General features: G+C 37.8%; 1 protein-coding gene across 1 annotated transcript in view; it reads left to right on the plus strand.

The window, feature by feature from the left end:
• The window catches only part of RAB3GAP1 (RAB3 GTPase activating protein catalytic subunit 1), a 259,144-nt gene that overhangs the window by 15,079 nt on the left and 218,615 nt on the right, over nt 1-25,450 (plus strand). The window contains exons 9-13 of the mRNA XM_053698235.1: nt 2,762-2,843; nt 4,229-4,297; nt 10,344-10,417; nt 13,699-13,791; nt 23,975-24,144. Coding sequence (XP_053554210.1) covers nt 2,762-2,843; nt 4,229-4,297; nt 10,344-10,417; nt 13,699-13,791; nt 23,975-24,144 — 488 coding nt within the window. The remainder of the gene's footprint in view (nt 1-2,761; nt 2,844-4,228; nt 4,298-10,343; nt 10,418-13,698; nt 13,792-23,974; nt 24,145-25,450) is intronic.

Here is a 25,450-nt window from a genome sequence, read left to right on the forward strand (position 1 = left end):
AATTGTTTACATGTATTTCCTTTACCCTTATATTGGCATTTGAAATAGTTGATTTAGCCTGTGGCATCACCCACCTATTCTGAAAGTTAAAGGCCTTAGGTCCAAGCTATGGATAAACTGTGTAAACACAGCCAGCAGAAGAAATTACACTCCCAGTGGGTTATAGAAAAGATAAGGTAATAAAATGTTAATTTTCCATTGTTCTCTCCAAATATTGGTGATTGGTTTATGGACAGATATAAAATAAAGAAGCATGTTTATGTACACAATGTAATAAAGTAATGAGATCTGATTATACCTTCAAGCTCAACCCATTTTATTAGGTTGTGGCTTCAAAACACAAAATCAGTTATTAAATACACACAAACCTTAAAAATCTAATTCTCATACATTTTATACTTTGCAGCTGGTAAAAAAGTAATTGGAAACACATTAAGGGAAAAAGTATTTTACAGTATACTGTCCCTTTAAAGAGCAGTGCACAAACTCATTTACAGCTAGCCCTAATTTGTCATAATTAAGAGTAATACAAGAAATAATCTCACCAGAGTTTTGCAAGTAATTATATTATTATAATTATAACATTATTATTATAAGTGACACTGAATTTTAAAAATATATATATAATGTATTCAGTAAAGGGACATGAAGCTCAAAATATGTTTTTCATGATTCAGATAGAGCATGCAATTTTAAACAACTTTCTAATTTACAGTAGAATCTCAATTAACCGGCACCCATGGGGATCGATATATTCCGGATAAGTGTATTTTCGGTTGCTTAAGAGTCGCTATTAAACATAGGTCTAACTAGTTCTATAATGTATCACATAGGCAGGAGCCGGTTAGAGGCGCACACTAGACAGGATATACGTATCATATGAGGCTTCAACAGGATGCTTAATCAATAACAAATTCCCACAACAGCTCAATCTCTTGCTGATTCTGGAAATACACTTGTATTTTATCCTGAAGAAACACATTGTTTTCAGCAAGAGATTAAGCCGTCCTGGGAATTTGTTATTGATTGAGCATTATTGGGCTCTCCCTTGCCAGTAGTAGCGTGACCCCTGGTCTGGAAGAGGGATACATGACAGAGGGATGCTGTACCGCCGGGAGATGCAATCATAAGTGCAGTGGTTTATCTGCATTCTGTCCCTATTACTTAGCAGATAAGCGTGTCTATCGCTCTATTTAATGCAGCTACCGTAGCTCCTGCTGTTTAAAGAGATCCGGACTGTTTCTTTAGCACATTTATGCTCTAACTTTTTTTTTTTCCGGTTGTTTGAGTTCCGGATAATTGAGATTCTTCTGTACTTCTATTATCATATGTTCTTAATCTCTTAATATCTTTTGCTAAAAGAAAACTCAGGAGCGTGCACATGCCTAGAGCACTATATGGCAGCCGTTTTACAAGAATGTTATCCATTTGCAAGAGCAGTAGATGGCAGCACTATTTCCTGTCATGTAGTGCTCCAGATGCCTTCCTAGGTATCTCTTCAGCAAAGAATACCTTGAGAACAAAACAAATTTGATAAAAGTGAATTGGAATGTATTTATTTTTCAAATTGTATGCTATGTCTGAATCACAAATGAAAACTTTTGGTTTTCTTTTCCCTTTAAATGCTGATAAATGCTTTTCATATATAAAAACTGACTTTAATGTCCATTTAAAACTAGCTCAGACTAATAACTTTTTGGGTTATATGTTTACCCCATAATTACATTTTGTTTCTTAAAGGGCCAGTAAACCCACCAAATAATGTTATATAATTCTGCACATAGTAACATTAGCCTAGCACCAGTTTTCTAAATGAAAGTTTTTCAGAAATATTTATCTAGGAAAACTAATTTTACAGACCGCCTCTCCTTGCTCTACTGAGCGGGTCTGTTTCTTTCCTAAGGGCATCTGGGCACGCTGTCTAGTCACAGCCGGCCCGACTGCGCCATTAAACTAAATGTAGCTCGCTCCCGCCCTGGTCTGGGAGCAAGGAGCGGCAGTCTGTAAAATTAGTTTTCCTAGATAATTAATTCTGAAAAGCTTTCATTTAGAAAACGGGAGCTAGGCTAATGTTATATGATTCTGCACTATGTGCAGAATTAAACATTATTTGATGGGTTTACTGACCCTTTAAAAAAGAAAATGTATGGCTAGTACCCCAATATTTTTGGGGATATTTTCATCAAATAGCTTTGTCAACCCTTTCTTTAATCTAAATTCTGCAAACCAAATATCTTATTAAAAAGGGACTAAATTATTTGACAATTTACACAGAAAATTTATATTGCTTTAAAGGGACATGAAACCCAAATTTTCTTTTCTTTTGGTTTAGAAAGAGTATGCAATTTTAAAAAGCTTTCTAATTTACTTCTATTATCTAATTTGCTTCATTCTCTTGATATCCTTTGCTAAAAAGCATATCTAGATAGGGTCAGTATCTGCTGATTGGTGGCTGCACATAGAGGCCTTGTGTGATTGGCTCACCCATGTGCATTGTTATTTCTTCAACAAAGGATATCTAAAGAATGAAGCAAATTAGAAGATAGAAGCAAATTGGAATGTTGTTTAAAATTGTATTCTCTACCTGAATCATGAAAGAAAGTTTTTGGGTTTAGTGACCCTTTAAGTATTTCTAATATCAATTGCAGTTCTAGAAAATATTAATTTAAAAAAAAAATACAATATAAGTGCCAGCAAATTGCCCTTTTCATTTAAATAAATATTTGCCTATTACAACCAAATTTTATTTTCTCTCTCTCAGACATTGATGCACTTGTCGGGGGAGAGGTGGGCGGCCTTGAGTTTGGAAAACTTCCCTTTGGTGCTTGTGAAGATCCCATAAGGTATGTGGGGTTAAACAAAACTTTAGACTTTAATGAAATATTCACAGGCTGGAATCAGTATATTTAAAATAACATACAGTAATAGAACTATATTTAAACAGCTTTAAAATAATTTAGTCTCCCCTGTACTATTGTAAAATTGATGCTAAGTGATGTTAAAACAAATCTTTTGCAATGCACTGTATCATTGCTGATAAATCTTCCTTTAAGTTGTAATTTGTATAGAATCATAAGATTCACAAATTATATAACAAAAGGAGAATGTTTGCTATAATAACGAGTATACGTGATTATGAAAATTCTCACATCTAAGTGATATTTAGTTTGATTATATCTGAAGGACAGCTTCCCCAAAGTAAAAATTATATAGAAATTAAATATTGCATATGCATTTACTAGAAATATTTATTTTGTTTGTGCATATATAAATAAAATATAAGTATTTGTATGTGTGTCTAATGTCTCTCTTTGTTCCCTACATTGTTTTGTGACTTTTTGTGCATATGTTTCTATAGTAGCAATAAAGTGTATTTTTCTGTTAGTATGCATTTAGGGACCATTTTCTATACCATTTGCTAGCATACCTTGTTCTAAGTTGACCTTTAAATATATAACAGCCCTAATTTATTTTCTGTATGTATGTAACTGTATGGCTCTGTTAATGTTATATGAGGACATAAGCTTAAATAGACCTAGAACACCACAAGACATGTGTATAGTGTTGCATTAAATTAACATGCATGCTCGGTGTCAAAGCGTTCCAAAAAGATGAACTCATTGTTTGCTGCAGTTGTTTTTCAAGCACCAAATCCCACCCACCCTTTGCTTTATCTGAAAATTTGTTCCTGGAATAGACACGGCTAGCTATTGTCATATTGTTAGTGAAAAATGCATTGGTTTGTAGTATCTTTTCTAATTTCCCTGCTGAGGGCAATTAGAGACAGATATGTAGAAAATCCAATTTTCAGTGTTAAATTATAGAAAAAGGGGAGAAAATAATGAGTTTATTACAGTTAATGTACTATGCAGAATTAAATAAATAATTTATATTAATATCTCATGGTGTTTTTTTATGTCTCTTTATAAGAACTTTTTGCGAGATACTAACAGCATAGCTGTATATATTATAGATTGGTTGTCTGATGATAAGTACACAGCATAACGTGGATTGTACCCCACTGGTGCCTTTTTACCTTTCTTCCCTGGCGGCCACAAGCTCTTTTTTTCTATCAGTTAGCTATCCCGTCTGCCCCATACAGAGAATACTACTTAGTTATGTATTCTATTGTGGTTTTGAATCTGTTATATCATTTTGTGTGTGTATTTTATTTTACATTGTGACACATAATGACCGTTCATTTAATCACACTTTTTTCCACTTCCAGTGAGCTTCACTTGGCAACAACATGGCCATGTTTGACAGAAGGTATCATTGTGGACAATGATGTTTACTCGTAAGTAGCTACGTAAGATAATTACTGCAGCTTCTTCTTTTTTTATTTGTGTAGCACCAACAAGCAGTGGCAATGTGCATAAGTTAAGGACGTAGTGCAACAAGTAGCGACGGTTAGAAACAAGAGAAGGGTGACTTAGTGTATGAGTGAGTGGAGGGTAGAAGGTGTATACAGATATAGACATTTGTTGTATTTGGATACGTGGGCAGAAATGAATGAGGGCTACATTGTTAACTGTGTCGAAGGTAAGAACAAGTAATATACATGCAATTCTACAGCATAGTCCATAGTGGTGATTTGCAAAGAGTCTGCTGATCTTCATGAGGAAATGATATCTCGGTCTGATCACTTCAAGGTATATTCCAAACAAAGTGATGCAAAAAGTACACAAAATTCACTTGGTGTATAACAGAATAAAAATTAAAAGTGATTCATTTAAATTACAAAATATTAAAGGAAAATATATATTCCAATTTAAGGATATGTGTGATCCGTGTGGTTTCTCCTTCCGCTTGGTAAATTAGGATTTCCTTCAAACCTCCAAAATAAAAATAGAAACAATATAGTGCAATATGTTTAATAACAAAGATATTATTCACACCAGTGGTCCCTCCAGGGGGCTACTCACACTTAGAAGAGCCAACCAGGCTCTGGGTTCAGACGCATACCCGGTTTTATACTGCCAGGCTTCCAGTATAACTCCAAACGCAGACCGCTGCTTCAGTAAAATATATTTTTATTAAAATACATATAAAATTTTAAAAAACCACACGTAATACTCTGACATTAATAGTTACTCTGTATTTGTTCCACTTTCTGTTATTAGTGGGAGCGGTATAACAAATTTGTAATGGACTTGTGGTAAAATAGCCTGCCAAATGGCTTAAGCTTAACCCCAATCCAATAAATGTCAAACCCTTGATACCTGTCTTGGTAACCAAATTGTTTTAGAGTAGTGGTGGCAATAGAGATTCGAAAGTACCAACGTACGTTTCCCAGTAAGTGTACGGCTTTTTCAAGGTAGTGGATGGTGTGCATCTCCTCTCCCAAGGAAGATATAGGGTGAATGATGATCCTATTGGTTGTTACAAATGATGTCATCAAATCATGTGTGGTTTTCAATGTCACCTGGTTATGTTTGAAAGTTCCGTCCGCCATCTTTGATAAGGGCAAGAGAGTTCTTCATATATGTTTGAAAGTTCCTTCTGCCATCTTTGATAAGGGCTAGAGAGTTCCCCATATGGGAAAATGCCGTCCACCATCTTTGATTTGTGTTCATGTTAATAATTTCATCTATGAAATCTATTAACGGACCACAAAGATCATATTTATGACTTTAAAATCATATCTGTTGTTAATTATAGTAAGGAAAAAGTACAATAAATCCCAGAAAGTTATTTTATATTGTTAAAAGTACCAATATGTTAAAGCATTCTTTTGCTTTACTGATATATGTGAAATACATAGTAATACATCTTATCACCTGTAACAGTAAATATGTTATATACCTGTTACGTTGTACCTGCAATTTATTTTATGTAGGTAGAACCACTCGACTACTGAAAACCAGGATCAACGAGCATGTATATAACATAAAAACTGGCTTCAAAAAACATTCAGTTTCAGCCCATTTTGATAAAGTACACAATAGAAATCCTATGGATTTGGAATTTATAGGGATTAGAAAAGTCCATCAACATTGGAGAGGAGGTGATAGATTACAAGATCTTGGATAATTTGAGATGAAATGGATATACATCCTAAACACTCTAATACCTCATGGTTTGAACAAGGATTTTGAACTTCATCATTTTCACAATTCCATTTTTCTGTAATTTCATTTTATTTTTCTTCAATATTCACTATCAATTGGAGATAGTTTCCCTTTTTCTATATGTCGGTCTGTATTATTATGTAATCGCTATAAACAAGCAGCACGCCAATTTTTGTTATACATTGTAGTATAATATAATAGACATTATTTAGATACAACTCAAATACATGCTGAAAGGTGTATCACCATAGTCAGACATCATTTAGATACAACAGCATTTCATTTAACAAAAAAAGATGAATAGGTCTATTTTAACAATTATGAATATATATGATGTAGTAAAACCAGACAGCAATACAATCATGATTTTAAGAATTTAAAACAACTGTTTAACAACTGTATTTACATATGGTATACAATCCATGTATTGTGAATTTTCATGGACATACTGGCAAAGCAAAAATATTAGCAATAGTCATAAAAATCATGTATTACTATGTATTTCACATATAAGAATGCTTTAACATATTGGTACTTTTAACAATTTAAAATAACTTTCTGGGATTTATTGTACTTTTTCCTTACTATAATTAACAACAGATATGATTTTAAACTCATAAATATGATCCTTGTGGTCCGTTAATAGATTTCGTAGATGAAATTATTAACATGAACACTTCTGCCCAAATCAAAGATGGCAGGCTGCATTTTCCCATATGAAGAACTCTCTTGCCCCTATCAAAGATGGCGGACAAAACTTTCAAACACAACCAGGTGACATTAAAAACCACACATGATTTGATGACATAATTTGTAACAACCAATAGGATCATCATTCACCCTATATCTTCCTTGGGAGAGGAGACGCATACCATCGACTACCTTGAAAAAGCCGTACGCTTACGGCAAAACGTACGTCGGTACTTTGGAATCTCTATTGCCACCACTCCTCTAAAACAATTTGGTTACCAGGACAGGTATCGATGGTTTGACTTTTATTGGATTAAGGTTAAGCTTAAGCCATTTGGCAGGCTATTTTACCACAAGTCCATTACATATTTGTTATATCGCTCCCACTAATAACAGAAAGTGGAACAGATACCCGAGTAACTATTAATGTGAGAGTATTATGTGTGACTTTTTAACATTTTATATGTATTTTATAAAAAGTATATTTTACTGAAGCAGCGGTCTGCGTTTGGAGTTATACTGGAAGCCTGGCAATATAAAACCGGGTGTGCGTCTTAACCCAGAGCCTGGTTGGCTCTTCTAAGTGTAAGTAGTCCCCTGGAGGGACCACTGGTGTGAATAATATCTTTGTTATAAAACATATTGCACTATATATTGTTTCTATTTTTATTTTGGAGGTTTGAAGGAAATCCTAATTTACCAAGAGGAAGGAGAAACCACACGGATCACACACATCCTTAAATTGGAATATATATTTTCCTTTAATATTTTGTAATTTAAATCAATCACTTTTTATTTTTATATTCCAAACAAACTTGAGCAGTGATTGGATCCAGACAACAATATTTTAACCTGTCAAAATAACTTGGGGTTTGTATTGCCTACTTTTTAGCATATAACAAGTTGTTCTCTTTTATAGCTTAAAATTTGACAAAGGTCAAAATTTGTTCCCAATGATCCATTTTACTGGCTGGAGTGTGACATTGTTTACAAATAGCTCCTTTAACCTTATTTTCAGCATTTGAAATATCTGATTTAGCCTGTGATATCCCTACCTAATCCTGAAAGTTTCTATATCTTATAGGCTATTGACAAACTATGTTAACACAGCCATCAGAAGAAATTATATTCCCAGTGGTGGTGTAGCAGAGATATGTAATAAAATGTTAATTTTTCATAGTGCTCTCTAAGTATTAGACTTTTGATAAAGACAGTTAGTTATACAATAAGGAAGAATGTGTGTGTGTAGATTAAGTGATACAATAAATAGATCTGATTTTACCTAGAAGCTTAACCCATTTTAATAGGTTGTGTTTACAGCTAGATAAACACACCAATGAGAACTTGTAATACCAACATCATGTCATATGTATCTATTTTTCGTCTGCATAGATAGTAATGGGATTTTTTTTAGTTAAACTTAGTTTTAACGTGGATAAATTAGATAAGAATATCCTCACATCACCCTTACAAAATTTTTCAAATATTACTAAGATTTCATTGTTTGTTAGTAACCCAGTTAAAATTGTGTTTTAGCGATTTCTTTAGAATTTTTTTTTTTTTTTTTTTTTTTAAAACGTTAAATGCCAAATATTATCTCTTGATTACCACTTTAAGACTATCACCTTCGATTTGGAACACTTCAAATATGTTTTTTTAGATCGACTTTAAAATCAATTTTTAAACATTTTTCAACATATTACAAATCTTCAACAGCCTTTTTCATATATTTGTAATCCCTATCTGCTCTTTAATTTTTTTTAATTTCTGTAATGTTTGCAAAGTGCACTTTATAGTTGTGTTTTCAATTATATTGTTAATGATATGGTTGCAATGATGTCTAATTGAAACTACACATTTCCGAGAAAAGGGCGCCTATGCCTTAAAATGCACTATAAAGCACTCACAGCTATGATGCAGTGATAGAGCTTCACAAAGGCGATCTGCCAAAACGTGTTGCTCATAGTTTTGACCCTCCAGGGCTTCCGTTTGTCAAAATACTCTCATTAACGCAGTAACTTCAACCTGGTCGAGTACCCGAAGTTGAGCAAGTGCGAAATTGACAGCATGCTGTGTAAGGCACATTGACAAGCACCGCTGATCATAGGAGAGAGCACTGTGAAGGTATACACATAGACGGTGTAAGTACAGTAAAGCACCTGTTGTGTATTAATGTTTCATACTTGTGACTAAGAACTCCTGTCTTACTGCAAGATCCTTGGCTGGATTTGCTGTCTTTTATGATCGTACCTCCAAACTGAGGAATCTGGATCATATTTGTATACCTCCTTCTGTAGAAGGCGCTCATATTGTTATTTGCTGCATCAAAGAAAACGCACTTTTCAATACTGGACTCATTACTTGGCCTTTTGTATTTAGCAGCAATCTTATTGTGACATCCGTGTTTTATGTATTTGATCTGTATTTTATGATTTGTATTTTATGAACTATGTTATTCTATGCTCTGTATTTCACGTAATATTTTTAATTTTATTTTTTATTATATGAATAATTAAATGTATTTTCTTTTATCCAAGATCCAACTATAACTGAATTGTGCCATTGCAATATTTATGCCCTTTAAGTAAATTTTTATATATATAGATACCATTTTGGTTTTCGGCTACTACACTTATATAGCTTATTTTAGCGCCCCGGTACATTGATTGTGTATATGTTTTTTTAAATATACTCTTTCTTATAGATATTGTGTTTTCAAAGCACAAAACCAGCTATTTCATATACACAAACCTGAAAATGCTATTTCTCATAAATTTTATACTCATCAGCTGGTATAACAAGTCATTGGAAAGGCATTAAGGGGAAAACTATTTTACAGTGTATTGTCCCTTTTAAAGGGACAGTCTACTCCCAGATTTTTTTTATTGTTTAATAAAATCGATAATCCCTTTATTACTCATTCCCCAGTTTTGCATAACCAACACAGTCATATTAATACACTTTTTACCTCTGTGATTCACTTGTATCTAAGCCTTAGCAGACTCCCCCCTTATTTCAGTTCTTTTGACAGACTTGCATTTTTACCAATCAGTGCTGACTCATAAATAACTGCACAGGAGTGAGCACAATGTTATCTATTTGGCACGCATGAACTAGTGCTCTCTAGCTATCAAAATGCACTGAGACTAAGAAACATCCTTCAAGGCCTTAGAAATTAGCATATGAGCTTACCTAGGTTTAGCTTTCAACAAAGAATATCAAGAGAACAAATTTGATGATAAAAGTAAATTGGAAAGTTGTTTAAAATTGCATGCCCTATCTGAATCATGAGTTTTGTTTTGCCTAGACTGTCCCTTTAACTTTGCAGAATAAAATGGGTCACTGCACTGCTTTAGTTCCAGATAAAGTAGATATAATGAAATCATTGTGTACTTCAGAATTTTTTTTTTCTTCCCTAAACTTATGAAAATAAATCTTCTATGCTAAAAATTTTGATTTTCAAAACATTTATAAATAAAAAATAATCAGTTTGTAATTAATTGTTCAAATATTTGGAGGAGAAAAAAAGTAACTTTTTTTACTTTTATTTATGTCACTTAACTATATACATTTATTTTGAAGTGACCTGGATCCTCTGCAAGCTCCTCAGTGGTCTGTGAGAGTGAGAAAAGCAGATAACCCACAATGCATGTTAGGTAAGTTGTCTGACAGTAAAGGAAAAACTTAAAATATTATTCTAAAGAATACCCACACATGTGGCTTTTGCCCCCCCCCCCCCCCCCCCCCCCCCCCGGTTAAACTGAAAAATACACACACAATTTTTTTTTTTTCCACTGAACTGAATGGCACTTCTTTGTAGCCTCATATCCTACTCTGGACTCTTAAATGTCACCCACAAAATTAGTGGTATCAATAAAATGTATTCATATTTGGAGCTCACAGAGGCCCTGAGGATCAAAGATTTTCCATCTTGGAGAGATTATAGCACAGATTTAACAGGGGTTTAACTCACTGAAAAAGGACAGAACCTGGAGAGATGAGAGATGCCTCCCATAAAGCTGTCCTTTCAGATGTGATGATCTAAAATGATCCTCCAACACTGCAAGATCTCTCACAAGATTCTGCAAAGGCAGATTTTGCTATAGTTCTCTAAGGAGACGTTACCGACATATCTGTGTGTGAAACAAAAGACAAGCCCAGTGCAATATAATACTACATGACATGAGAGTTTTGTTGCATTTGTATTTTATATTACTTTAGACTTCAGGTTGGTCCTTTAAGTTATATTACATTTAAGCTTTGCTCTTTGTATTTTAATGCATTTAGTTTTAGATACAGCAGTGATTTTACAAGTTTTGATGGTTTTGAAAGTTTTTGTGTTACTTTAACAAATTTATCATACTTTCATTTTACATTAAAGAAATGCAATATACAAACCATTTCAGAAAGTGGGAGGGACAGGGAGTTCCCTGGGCTGAATAGTGGAGTTTCCAGGGTATGTCTGAATATCTCTTACAAATCTTATATGTTCCAAGCATTTTACACCAGCAGATCTCACTGGCTTATCTCATCAGCTTTATGCAGTTTTAAGTTTGCTCAAAAATCATAACCAACTCATTTAACTGATAGAAAAATAATGTATAGTATATACTATATAGTAAACTAGAGGCAAATGCAAGTCAAATTGTAGTAAGAACATTTTAGTTTAATTTGTATTTGCTACACATTGAGCATTTTATATCAGTGCCAGGTGTAAAAATCACAATCCTAAAACCATTTTTTTTTCCGTTATTCAGCATTTTAACCCCCTTGCTACCGGGAAACTTGCCTCACAATGGGTTCATTGGCATACTCTGATTCAGCTAAGACCAAACACGTGCATATAATTATTTCTTTTTTTGCTCATTTTAAAGGGACAGTTCACCCAAAAATTTTCTCCCCTTTAAATTAAATTATTCCCAATGATCCTCTTAACCTGCTAGAGTGTATTAAATTGGTTACAAGTAGCTCCTTTACTCCTATTTCAGCATTTGAAATAGCTGATTTAGCCTGTGGTATCGCCACCTATACGGAACAAATTAATACTGGAGTATAGGCTATTGAATAGCCTAAGTATACACAACCAGCAGAAGAGATTATACTCTCAGTGGGATGCAGGATAGTTAAGTAATAAAATGATCATTTTCCATTGTTCTCTCTATGTATTGAGCTTTGGTGTTCCAGCCAAATAAAAGATAAGGAAGCAAGTCTGTTTACACAAACTTAGAACATAATGAGATCTGATATCACCTTTAAGTTCAACCCATTGTAATAGGCTGTGGTTTCAAAGCACAAAATCAGCTACTTCATATACACAAATAAGCATGAAAATGCAATTTCTCAAATATTTTATACTCTGCAGTTGGTATAACAAGTCATTTAAAATACATTAATGGAAAATAACAATTTTACAGTGTACTGTCCCTTTAAGGTCTTTATCTACAGTTATGTCTAAAATTATGCAGTGGGGTAACTCATTTGGTAAAGCAGAACTGCCAAAATTCTAGGCTCATTTTGGTATATTTCAAGCCGCCACTTGGCCGCCAAATGCAATCACATTAAAAAAAAAAAAAAAAAAAAGAAAATTGATAATTTATTCACAAACTTTGGGTTTCTCGCTGAAATTAATTACACACAACTACTGCAGTCATGAGACAAATGGTTAATATCTTCTCTAGGTTCCATTGCATTCAGAAGTGACAGACATGCATGACTTTGCCATTGTTTTTTGGTAATTAGAAGGATGCTAATTGCAACTGTGCACCACACTTTTTGAAATTCCCAGGAGCGAAAGGTGTTTATCAGTTAGATGTTAAGGGTAATATTTGCTCTAGTGTATGGATTACCCTCCCACCTGACACCTCCCTTATTTCTACATGATCCCTCCCAAACAGCTCTTCCCTCCCTCTTGCCACTACCATCTTAAGTACTGGCAGCCAATCTGCCAGTATGCAGTTTAGAGCAGTTTTTTAATTTTTTATTTTTTCTATTTTCTGCAGTATAGGGATCCCTCCTCACCTCCCTGATCCCTCACAAGCAGCTTTCTTTCCTCCCACTTCCACTTGGTCAATGCCATCTTTCTTACTGGCAGACTGGCTGCCAGTAACATTTTATGACTCGCCCTCACCACCACCTCCCCTGCAAATGATTGTATATTTTACAAATTTTCCTACCTCTCCCCTCTGTGATCATTTGCTGTAGTGTTGGGAACCCATGCCACCCGCCCACCTCCTTCTTTAACCATCCACCCCTCCCACCGGTGCCACACTGTCTTTGTCGAGAGGCGATCTGGCTTTGTATGGTAAGGGAGCACAATCTGCACTCCCTAACCATATGAAAGCAGATGCCTTCTGCCCCCAGCTGCATTCTCGACTGTCAAAGCTGACAGCAGAGATCACAGCATGTGCCACAGTGTTAGGCGTTAGATAATTACGTCAACACAGTAAGCCGGGCGAAGTACTGTGTGACGAAGTACCTAAGTCAATTTAGCTCAAGGGGTTAAACAACTTTCTCATTCACTTCTATCAAATTTTGTTTATTAAATCTCTTGGTATCTTTTGTTCAAAATCAGAGACATAAGCTCAGGAGCGTGTACGTGTCTGGAGCACTTATAAGGCAGCAGTTTTGCAAGAATCTTATACATTAGCAAGAGCACTAGATGATGCACTATTTCCTGCCATGTAGTCCTCCAAACAGCTACCTAGGTATTTATTTAACAAAGAATACAATGCGAACAAAGCAAATTTGATAATAGAAGTATATGGAAAGTGTTTGAAAATAGTATCCTCTGTCTGAATCACAAAAGACAATTTTTGGGTTTCATATGCCTTTAAAATAGTGACTGCTGTGTATTCTGCAGATGATTTAATAAGGAAGCACAGAATAGTGATATACAATCTCTACATAAGCAATAAATTCTATTTTATTTTTTTTATAGGTGATTTTGTTTCTGAGTTCTTTAAACTTTGTCGCCGTAAGGAATCTACAGATGAGCTCTTGGGCAAATCTGCTTTTGATGAGAATGGAAAAGGTAATATGCTTTTGTGTAAGAGGAAAATGTCACTTACCCCCAAAAAAAGATGTCAAATGAGGATAACAACCAAATGTGCCCTTTATCAAGAAAGTGATTTGCTCATTTTTTTGTAAACTGTATTGAATACACCAGTGTACTTACATGTCTAGAAACATCAACACTTTTACTAAAAGACAATAAAACACATTAATAAAAGCACAATAAAAAAGTTTAAGTCCTTATCATGGAAAGATAAGTCTCATTATATCCTTCCAGATGCCAGTGCGTTTGTGAGGTCCTCCTACTATAGTCCGTCAGGTACAAAATGTGATCAGGCTCCACCAGTCAGGAGTCTGACCGAGCCCCAACGTTTACATTTAAATAAGTGTCGGCTTCTTAGAATAATATTTATTTTCACCGTTTTTGCAAGATACATACTTATATTCTCAATATTCAGCGGTATATCCCATTAAAAAAGAGCTTAGACTGTAGACTACATAATGGTTTAGCTTCTGAATGCCCAGTTTTGTCTCTGGTTTGTAACTAGTCACTAATTGCTTCATCTGTATAAATATCCGTCACAAAGGGGCATGGGATAGAAAATTGTATTTTCTTTTCTTTTACAAGATACAATGAATCCACAGATTTCATCCTTACTTGTGGGATATCGCCTCCTGGTCAGCAGTAGGAGGCAAAGAGCACCACAGCAGAGCTGTATATATAGCTCCTCCCTTCCCTCCCACTCCAGTCATTCTCTTTGCCTGTGTTAGTGATAGGAAGAGGCAAAGTGAGGTGTTAGTTTAGATTCTTCAATCAAGAGTTTATTATTTTTAAAATGGTACCAGTGAGTGCTATTTTACTATAGGGTGTAGCCTTATTCCTTGTCAGCCTCTAGAGTAGAGCTAGAGGTGGCTTTAGAGCAATGGGAACTGGTGGGGCTAAACTCTCACTGCGCCTCCCATATTAGTGCTGCCCTTTGTATACTGATGGTCTTGGCAAATATTAACTAAGGCCCTTTTGTGTCCACAGAGCTGCAGGAGGGAGAAGACCTCTTGATCCTGTGAGACTTCTCATGCGGTTGATCAGCACATAGGTAAGTGCAGTCTTTTACTTTCTGGGACACTGGCTATCTCAGAATGGACAGCTCTCTGGCGCTGATTTCTCTAACGTTGTGTGTGACAACCGACACAAGATCTACATTATGGGGCTAATATATTTATTAATGGCCTAATGTAGTGTTAAGGATGGGTCTTGTATAGGTCACTATATTGTGCTTATACATTTTGACGCTGGGAGATTCAGAGTGTGTTACCGGAGTCGTGCTATAGGACTCCGGTTTACGGCTGGGTTTGTGGATCCGGTCTTTTCTGTCTGTTAGAAGCGGCTCTCAGGGTTGCTGCGCAAAGAAAAATATCATTGTGGAAGTCCCTTGCCGCGCAGAGTAATGGCTGATGCGACGCCCATGATGGGCGGGACTCTCTTTGCTGCGCCTGTCTTATTCTTGCCGCGCGGAGTCTATAATTGCAGAAGTCCCGGCTGCTAAGGAAACTGCTTGGAGTTTCACTCTACGTATAACGCCAAGACTGCATGGTTAACAAGGAAACGAGCAGTCTTGGGCGTCTGTGAATACATTCCGGTTTCTTTTATAAGTGTGGTCGGAGGACCGTGGGGGCAGGTAGGCGCCTCAGCAGAGCTGTTAATGCGAGGTGCTATACTTTAAGGAGTGCTTATATTGTTATCCTGTTTCAGTGTAACCTACATATGTAAATCTTGTTTATTTTTAAAGGCACAGCATCTGCTCAGGTTTAATATATTCTGACAGATTTTTGGTCTGTGTTGCTATGTTTTATTGAAAATTAAAAGCCTGTACTTTAAAGACCAAATTGCTTCTTGCTTTCTATTGTCATGGATTTAGATGATATCCAGCCTGTAGCGTGTTCTATGTGTTTGGATGCCACTGTGAAACCTCCTGCTCCTTTTTGTCCCTTATGCATTAAGAGGGCCTTACATTTTAGAGACAAAATTGTTTTTGACAAATCTTTGACTAAGGCAAATGCTTCTCAAGAGTCTACAGACGAGATGCAGAGCATGCCGCAGCTTTCTCCCCAAGCGTCACAGCCCTTAACGCCCGCTCAAGCGGGTCCTTGTATTTCACCAGTTTCTGCAGCTTTTACATTAAAAGACATAGCTGCAGTGATTTCCTCTTTCTGATGCGTTAGCTAATTTTTCCATATCGCACAGCAAGCGTTTAAGACAGGACAACTATGTAGTAAATTCAGCCTCTGATACTATGATGGCTATTACGGACGTACCCTCCCGGGGTTCTGAGTTGGAGGGTACTGAGGTACTCTCAGAAGGTGAACTTTCTGAATCAAGGAGTGCTTTACCTATGACTGATTCTGATGTAGTTTATTTCAGGTTTAAGCTTGAGCACCTCCAGTGTTGGTGACTCTGGATGATTGTGACTCAATAGTGGTCCCTCCAGAGAAATTGAGTAAGTTGGACAGATACTTGGAAGTTCCATCTTATTCGAATGTCTTTCCAGTCCTGAAGAGAACTTCAGAGATTATTGCGAAAGAATGGGAGAGACCAGGTATTCCCTTCTCTCCTTCTCCAGTTTTCAAAAAAATGTACCCTATAGCCGACGCTATTAGGGATTCTTGGCAGACGGTCCCCAAAGTTGAGGGTGCTGTTTCTACTATGGCCAAGCGTACTTTTATTCCTATTGAGGATAGTTGTGCGTTTAAGGATCCTATGGATAAGAAATTGGAGGGTCTCCTTAAGAAAATCTACGTTCATCAGGGTTTCCTGTTACATCCTGCGGCTTGCATTGTCACAATCACCAGTGCGGCCGCTTATTGGTCTTAAGACTGAGACTCCTTTGGAGGAGATACAGGATTGGATTAAAGCTCTTAAGCTAGCTAAATTGTTTATTACGGATGCTTCTCTGCAGATTACTAAATTGGCGGCTAAGAGTTCGGGCTTTGCCATCTTAGCACGCAGGGCTTTATGGTTGAAGTCTTGGTCTGCGGCTGTGTCATCCAGGTCTAAGCTTTTGGCTATTCCTTACAAGGGGAAGACCCTGTTTGGGCCTGACTTGAAGGAAATTATTTCTGACATCACGGGAGGCAAGGGTCATCTCCTTCCTCAGGATAAAAAGTCCAAACAGAGAGGGCGACAGAGTAATTTTCGTTCCTTTCGAAATTTCAAAGGAGTTCCCTCTTCCTCTTCCGCTAAACAGGAAGGGAATTATTCTCAACCCAAGTCCACTTGGCGACCCAGCCAGTCTTGGAACAAGGGTAAACAATCCAAGAAGCCTGCTGCTGCTACCAAGTCAGCATGAAGGGTCGGCCCCCAATCCGGGACCAGACTTTCTCTCTTTGTCCAGGCTTGGATAAGAGATGTTCAGGATCCCTGGACACTAGAAATTGTGTCTCAGAGGTATCAGTTGGAGTTCATAAATTCTTCCCTCAGAGAAAGGTTTCTTCTTTCTCGATTATCTGCAGACCAGATAAAAAGAGAGGTGTTCTTACGTTGTGTAGGAGACCTCTCCTCCATGGGAGTAATATGTCCCGTTACGGTACTGGAACAGGGAGAGGTGTTTTATTCAAATATGTTTGTAGTTCCCAAAAAGGAAGGAACGTTCCGACCTATTTTAGACCTCAAAAGTCTGAAAAAGTTTCTCAGAATTCCATCCTTCAAGATGGAAACTATTGGTACCATTCTCCCATTGATCCAGGAGGTTCAATTTATGACTACCGTGGATCTAAAGGATGCATATCTTCATGTTCCTATCCACAGAGATCATCACAAGTTCCTGAGGTTTGCCTTTCTAGACAAACATTTTCAGTTCGTGGCTCTTCCTTTCGGTCTGGCCACGGCACCCAGGATTTTCACAAAAGTTCTGGGTTCTCTACTGGCGGTTCTAAGACCGCGGGGCATTGCAGTGGCGCCTTATCTGGACGATATTCTGATCCAGGCGTCGTCTTAACAGCTAGCAAAGTCTCATACTGACATAGTTCTATCCTTCCTGAGGACTCACGGGTGGAAGGTGAATCTGGAAAAGAGTTCACTAGTTCCACAGACAAGGGTTCCTTTCTTAGGAACTCTAATCGACTCTCTATCCATGAAAATCTTTTTGACGGAGGACAAAAAATTAAAGATTCTGAATACATGCCGAACACTTCAGACCAATCCTCGGCCGTCAGTGGCTCAGTGCATGGAGGTAATTGGATTGATGGTAGCGGCAATGGACATCATTCCGTTTGCTCGGTTTCATCTCAGGCCTCTGCAACTGACAATGCTCAGGCAGTGGAATGGAGATTATACAAATTTGTCTCCTCAAATAAATCTAGATCAGGAGACAAGGGACTCTCTTCTATGGTGGTTTTCACTGGATCATTCGTCCCAGGGAACATGCTTACGTAGACCTTCATGGGTGGTAGTGACAACAGATGCCAGCCTGATAGGATGGGGAGCTGTCTGGAACTCCTTTAGGGCACAGGGTCTATGGACTCCAACAGAGTTTCTCCTTCCCATCAATATCCTAGAGTTGAGAGCAATATTCTATGTGCTTCAGGCTTGGCCTCAGTTGGCTTCGGCCAAATTAATCAGACTCCAGTCGGACAACATTACAACTGTAGCTTACATCAATCATCAAGGAGGAACAAGGAGTTCCTTGGCAATGACAGAAGTAGCCAAGATAATTCAGTGGGTGCAATCTCACTCTTGTTATCTGTCAGCGATCCACATCCCAAGTGTGGAAAACTGGGAAGAAGACTTTCTGAGCAGACAGACTTTTCATCCGGGAGAATTGGAACTCCATCCGGAGGTATTTGCCAAACTGATTCTCAGATGGGGCAGGCCGGAGTTGGATCTTATGGCATCTCATCAGAATACCAAACTTCCGAGATACGGATCCTGGTCCAGGGATCACCAGGCTGAGCTGATAGATGCCTTGGCAGTACCTTGGTCTTTCAGACTAGCTTATGTGTTCCCTCCATTTGCTCTCCTTCCCCGGGTGATTGCTTAAGTCAAACAGGAGAGGGCATCGGTGATCCTCATCGCTCCTGCGTGGCCTCGCAGGACTTGGTATGCCGACCTGGTGGACATGTCATCTCAGCCACCATGGAAGCTTCCATTGAGGACAGACCTCATTCAGGGACCCTTCCTTCATCCGAAACTAGTTTCTCTACAGCTAACTGCTTGGAGATTGAACGCTTGATTTTATCTAAGCGAGGGTTTTCTGATTCGGTCATAGATACCTTGATTCAGGCACGAAAGCCTGTTACTAGAAAGATTTACCATAAGATATGGCGTAAATATCTTTATTGGTGCGAATCCAAGGGCTACTCATCGAGTAGGGTTAGGATTCCCAGGATTTTGTCTTTTCTCCAAGAAGGATTGGAGAAGGGGTTGTGAGCAAGTTCCTTAACCCCTTAATGACCAACGACGTATGGGGTACGTCCTGCAAAAAAATGCAGTTAATGACCAAGGACGTACCCCGTACGTCGTTGGTCTTTGAAAGCAGTGGAAGCGATCCTGATCACTTCCAACTGCTTTCATGTTATAGCAGTGATGCCTCGATATTGAGGCATCCTGCTATAACATTTTTTAGCCGTCCGATGCAGAGAGAGCCACCCTGTGGCCCTCTCTGCATCGGCCATCAATGGCTATGTTCGTTGGTGGGTGGGAGCTGATCCAGGGAGGCGGGTGGGTGGCCATCGGTGGGAAGGGGGGCGGGATCGAGTGCGCGCGCGTGCGCGGGTGCGCGCGCGTGCACGTGAGCGGGTGTGCGCATGCGCGGGTGCGCGCGCGGGAATGGGAACCCTACACTATGGAACAACAGGTAAGGTGTTACTTGGTGGGAGAGAGGGTGGGAACATTATACATTTTAACGATCTGGGAGGGTGGGAGGTTGGGGGTTGAGGGGGGGCAGCTACACTACAGAAAATAGTAGTTTTAAAATAATAAAATAAAAGATTTGATAAAAAACATTTGATTTCAAACTGGGTACTGGCAGACAGCTGCCAGTACCCAATATGGCGCATAATAAGGCAGAGAGGGGGGTTAGAGAGCTGGTTGGGGGCTAAGGGGGGATCCTACAGAGCAGAATTATTATTATTTTTTTTTTTTTAAATCCCCAAAAACCTCTTATTTTAGTACTGGCAGACTTACTGCCAGTACTTAAGATGGCGGGGACAATTGTGTGGTGGGGGAGGGAAGAGAGCTGTTTGGGAGGGATCAGGGGGTGTGATGTCATGTGGGAGGTTGATACCTACACTAAAGCTAAAATTAACCCTACAAGCTCCCTAATTAACCCCTTCAATGCTGGGCATTATACACGTGTGGTGCGCAACGGCATTTAGCTGCCTTCTAATTACCAAAAAGCAAAGCCAAAGCCATATATGTCTGCTATTTCTGAACAAAGGGGATCCCAGAGAAGCTTTTACAACAATTTATGCCATAATTGCACAAGCTGTTTGTAAATAATTTCAGTGAGAAACCTAAAATTGTGAAAAATGTAACTCTTTTTTTTATTTGTTCGCATTTGGCGGTGAAATGGTGGCATGAAATATACCAAAATGGACCTAGATCAATACTTTGGGTTGTCTACTACATTATACTAAAGCTAAAATTAACCCTACAAGCTCCCTACAAGCTCCCTAATTAACCCCTTCAATGCTGGGCATAATACACGTGTGGTGCGCAGTGGCATTTAGCGGCCTTCTAAATACCAAAAAGCAATGCCAAAGCCATATATGTCTGCTATTTCTGAACAAAGGGGATCCCAGAGAAGCATTTACAACCATTTATGCCATAATTGCACAAGTTGTTTGTAAATAATTTCAGTGAGAAACCGAAAGTTTGTGAAACAATTTGTGAAAAAGTGAACATTTTTTTTTATTTGATCGCATTTGGTAGTGAGATGGTTGCATGAAATATACTAAAATGGGCCTAGATCAATACTTTGGGATGTCTTCTAAAAAAAAATATATACATGTCAAGGGATATTCAGGTATTCCTGAAAGATATCAGTGTCCCAATGTAACTAGCGCTAATTTTGAAAAAAAGTGGTTTGGAAATAGCAAAGTGCTACTTGTATTTATTTCCCTATAACTTGCAAAAAAAAAACAAAGAACATGTAAACATTGGGTATTTCTAAACTCAGGACAAAATTTAGAAACTATTTAGCATGGGTGTTTTTTGGTGGTTGTAGATGTGTAACAGATTTTGGGGTTCAAAGTTAGAAAAAGTGTGTTTTTTTCCATTTTTTCCTAATATTTTATAATTTTTTTATAGTAAATTAGAAGATATGATGAAAATAATGGTATCTTTAGAAAGTCCATTTAATGGCGAGAAAAACGGTATATAATATGTGTGGGTACAGTAAATGAGTAAGAGGAAAATTACAGCTAAACACAAACACTGCAGAAATGTAAAAATAGCCTTGGTCCCAAACGGACAGAAAATGGAAAAGTGCTGTGGCCCTTAAGGGGTTAAAGGGACAGATTTCTGCTTTATCTATTTTGTTACACAAGCGTCTGGCAGATGTTCCATCTTTTTGTCGGGGTCTGACTAGAATCAGGCCTGTGTTTAGACCAATTGCTCCTCCTTGGAGTTTGAATTTAGTTCTTAAAGTTCTTCAAGGGGTTCTGTTTGAACCTATGCATTCCGTAGATATTAAGTTATCTTGGAAAGTTTTATTTTTGGTTGCTATTTCTTCTGCTCGCAGAGTATCTGAGCTTTCGGCATTACAATGTGATTCTCCTTATCTTATTTTTCATTCGGATAAGGTGGTGTTACGTACCAAACCTGGTTTTCTTCCTAAGGTTGTTTCAAATAAAAATATTAATCAGGAAATTTTTGTTCCTTCCTTGTGTCCTAATCCTTCTTCTAAGAAGGAGTGGCTGTTAAATAATTTGGACGTGGTCCGTGCTTTGAAGTTTTACTTACAGGCAACTAAGGATTTTCGTCAATCGTCTTCCCTGTTTGTTGTGTTTTCTAGGAAGCGTAGGGGTCAGAAAGCTATCATCCGTTTTGCATATGTGACTGCTGGACAGCAGCCTCCTGATTGAATTACGGCTCATTCCACAAGGGCTGTGGCTTCCTCATGGGCATTCAAAAATTATGCTTCGGTTGAACAGATTTGCAAAGCTGCAACTTGGTCTTCTCTTCACACTTTTTCCAAATTTTACAAATTCGATACTTTTGCCTCGTCTGAGGCTGTTTTTGTGAGAAAAGTTCTTCAAGCAGTGGTGCCTTCCGTTTAGGTTCCCTGTCTTGTCCCTCCCTTTTCATCCTATAGCTTTGGTATTGTATCCCACAAGTAAAGCTGAAATCCGTGGACTCATCGTATCTTGTAAAAGAAAAGGAAATTTTATTCTTACCTGATAAATTTGTTTCTTTTACGATACGATGAGTCCACGGCCCACCCTGTTTTTATGACAGGTCTATAAATGTGTTAAACTTCAGTCACCTCTGCACCTTGGCTTTTCCTTTCTCTTCCTAACTTCGGTCGAATGACTGGAATGGGAGGCAAGGGAGGAGCTATATATACAGCTCTGCTGTGGTGCTCTTTGCCTCCTCCTGCTGACCAGGAGGCGATATCCCACAAGTAAGGATGAAATCTGTGGACTCATCGTATCGTAAAAGAAACAAATTAATCAGGTAAGAATAAATTTCCTTTTTTTATTCTATACATTTTTTCATGAGTTACAAAAATTTTAGTTTTAAATAATAAGCACTCACAACATTTTGTGGTGTGGATTTGAAACTTTATGCTATTATTGCTCATGTGTACTTGGGCAGTGCCTCTTTTACATCCTTCTCTAGTACTTTTGGTGTTATTTGATAGAACTTATTTCCACAGTTCTTTTGTACTCTGAGGCTGGGGATATTGGTCAGAGGCTACACAAATGTCTAGGCAGTACAGGTACTTACTGAATTCCGAGCTGGCTAGAATGATTAAAGTATTAAGTTGTAATATAATGCTGTGTTGATGTTGTTTCTTGTGTGGTGTGGAATGGCCTACAAAATAAAGCCTGATATCACCCAAACAGACATATAATTTATTTATTTTTGAAATGCTGATGGGTTGAATTGGGGGCCACTGTTCTTAACTGCCACTTTATAGATCATTAGTTAGGCCTCATCTTGAGTATTGTGTGCAGTTCTGGAGGCCATATCTTCAGAAGGATATTAACAAACTTGAATCTGTGCAAAGGAGGGCTACCAAAATGGTACATGGTCTAAAAAATAAAACTTACCAGGATAGGCTCAATGACCTAAATATGTATAGCTTAGAGGAGAGAAGGGAAAGAGGTGATATGATAGCAACTTTCAAGTACATTAAAGGGTTTAGTAAAACTGAGGCTGTGGGTATTTTACATAAAATGGAAAATTCAAGAACAAGGGGTCATGAGCTCAAGCTAAAGGGTAGTAGATTCAGGAGTAATTTGAGGAAGCACTTCTTTACAGAAAGAGTGATTGATTTATGGAATAAACTTCCTCAAGAGGTAGTAGCAACAAACACTGTGGGGGACTTTAAAAATGCATGGGACAAGCATAGGGCTATCCTACGAACTAGATAAGTTTATACTGTTAGGTAAGGTAGGGCAGACTTGCTGGGCCTATGGCTCTTATCTGCCGTCAATATCTATGTTTCTATGTTTAACAATTAATAGTTAATAAAAATGCTTAATTATGTGTAATATAAAAAAAGAAAGCATTGTATTATACATTATTCTGCCACATTTCCCTTTAATTTAATTCTTCAAATTGTGGGTTTACCACTTTTAAGAATGCAAGATAACCTTGCTACAGATCAGTCCCTAATGGGCCGCAGCAGAAGTAATAAGGTACTGCAAAACAAACAAGTATTGGTAACAAAATGACAGTGGCTAGCCCTCTCTAAATAAATAGTGCCAAGTGGCTTCTGAATAACCATTTCAGCTAACAAGGTGTTAACACTAAGACACTTTTCATGCTTAATTGGGGTGTTAATATATTCCAAGACTACAGAAATGTTTTGTAATTACAAGGTTTTTCATGTCCCTAAATTGCAGATATTTGTAAAAAGGATTATTTGGAATCATTTTCCTCTATGTCCTGTTTATATTAATGTGTATCTTTCCTATTTTGCAGACACCATCTGTGTATTGTTCATTATCGCTATAATGTTTCTTTTTTTTCCCAACAGAATTAGCGGACATAAGCCAAGCGCTATCAAAACTGACAGAGCCAGCTCCAGTTCCTATCCACAAACTGTCTGTCACAAGTATGGTTCACAGTGCAAAAAGGAAAATCCGCAAACACAGAGGAGCAGATGAATCCCCACTAAGTAACGAAGTCTTGAACGCTATCTTGTTGGTAAGTTATTATAAACAACTTTTAAAACGCATTCCTTTTTTTTCCTCTTTTGAAGCTTCACAGTGTGATTTCTTTTTTTTTAACACAAATTTACATTTGCAACTAATAGATGTGTTAATTAGGAGGTGCTGCAGTGTTGTATAAGTGTGAATTAATCAAATCTGTTGTTTATCTTGTTAACAGTTCAGCTTCCTGAATGTATTGTTTATGTTAGAATGTCAGTAGCCAATGTCTTATTCCTGTCTGAAATCCAGCAAGTATGTAACAGCTTTATTTTTACCACTGTATCTGGCAGGATTTGAGAGACCCACAAAACTGGATATCCAATTACTATTAAACTATAATAGATACACACAAACCTTGTGTTAGAGAGAATATCAGAATGATTTTAATATAAGCGTCATAAGTCTGCATTATATCAATTTCAAATATCAAGTTTGCTTGTTAGTTATGTTTTCTCTATAGCAAATGTCAATTTAAAACATAAATTAGTGTTCATTTCTTTTTGCTTAGCTGGAAATCTGTTTAATAAATCCTTCATTAGCCTCTCATGGTTTTAGGATTCTGTAACCCCTTCCTTAGGCCTGCTACTGCCCTTTGGGCTAAGGACATCACAGTCCTGAATGCTTGCTGGTATTGCATTGGGCACCCTTGTTCCAGCAGGAAGTCTGCTGCTATCTTTTGAAGTGGGCTAGTCAGGGCTAATCAGAACTCCAAATTGTTTTTTACTGGGCTCTTAAAATGTAGAGGTAACACAGCAACAGGAATCAGTAGGAATCCTATATAATAAAAGGCCAAGTGTGTTTGTCCGAAGCTGTCATGCGCATTAGAGACAGCACAACGACAAACACACCTGGCCTTTGAGTCCCTAGCTGATCTGCGGCAGAAGTGGGCGTGGCCTGGCATGAGCGGGACGTGACCGGCATGAAGGGGCGTGGTCGGACCTGAATGGTCATGAAGGGGCGTGGCCGCGCAATAGAGGGGAGAGAGATACAGAGGGGAGAGAGATAGAGAGGGGAGAGAGAGAGATAGAGAGGGGAGAGAGAGAGATAGAGAGGGGAGAGAGAGAGATAGAGAGGGGAGAGAGAGAGATAGAGAGGGGAGAGAGAGAGATAGAGAGGGGAGAGAGAGAGATAGAGAGGGGAGAGAGAGAGAGAGAGAGGGGAGAGAGAGAGAGAGAGAGGGGAGAGAGAGAGAGAGAGAGGGGAGAGAGAGAGAGAGAGAGGGGAGAGAGAGAGAGAGAGAGGGGAGAGAGAGAGATAGAGAGGGGAGAGAGAGAGATAGAGAGGGGAGAGAGAGAGATAGA

This window comes from Bombina bombina, chromosome 1 (genome assembly GCF_027579735.1).
Source record: "Bombina bombina isolate aBomBom1 chromosome 1, aBomBom1.pri, whole genome shotgun sequence".
Taxonomy (NCBI): Eukaryota; Metazoa; Chordata; class Amphibia; order Anura; family Bombinatoridae; genus Bombina; species Bombina bombina.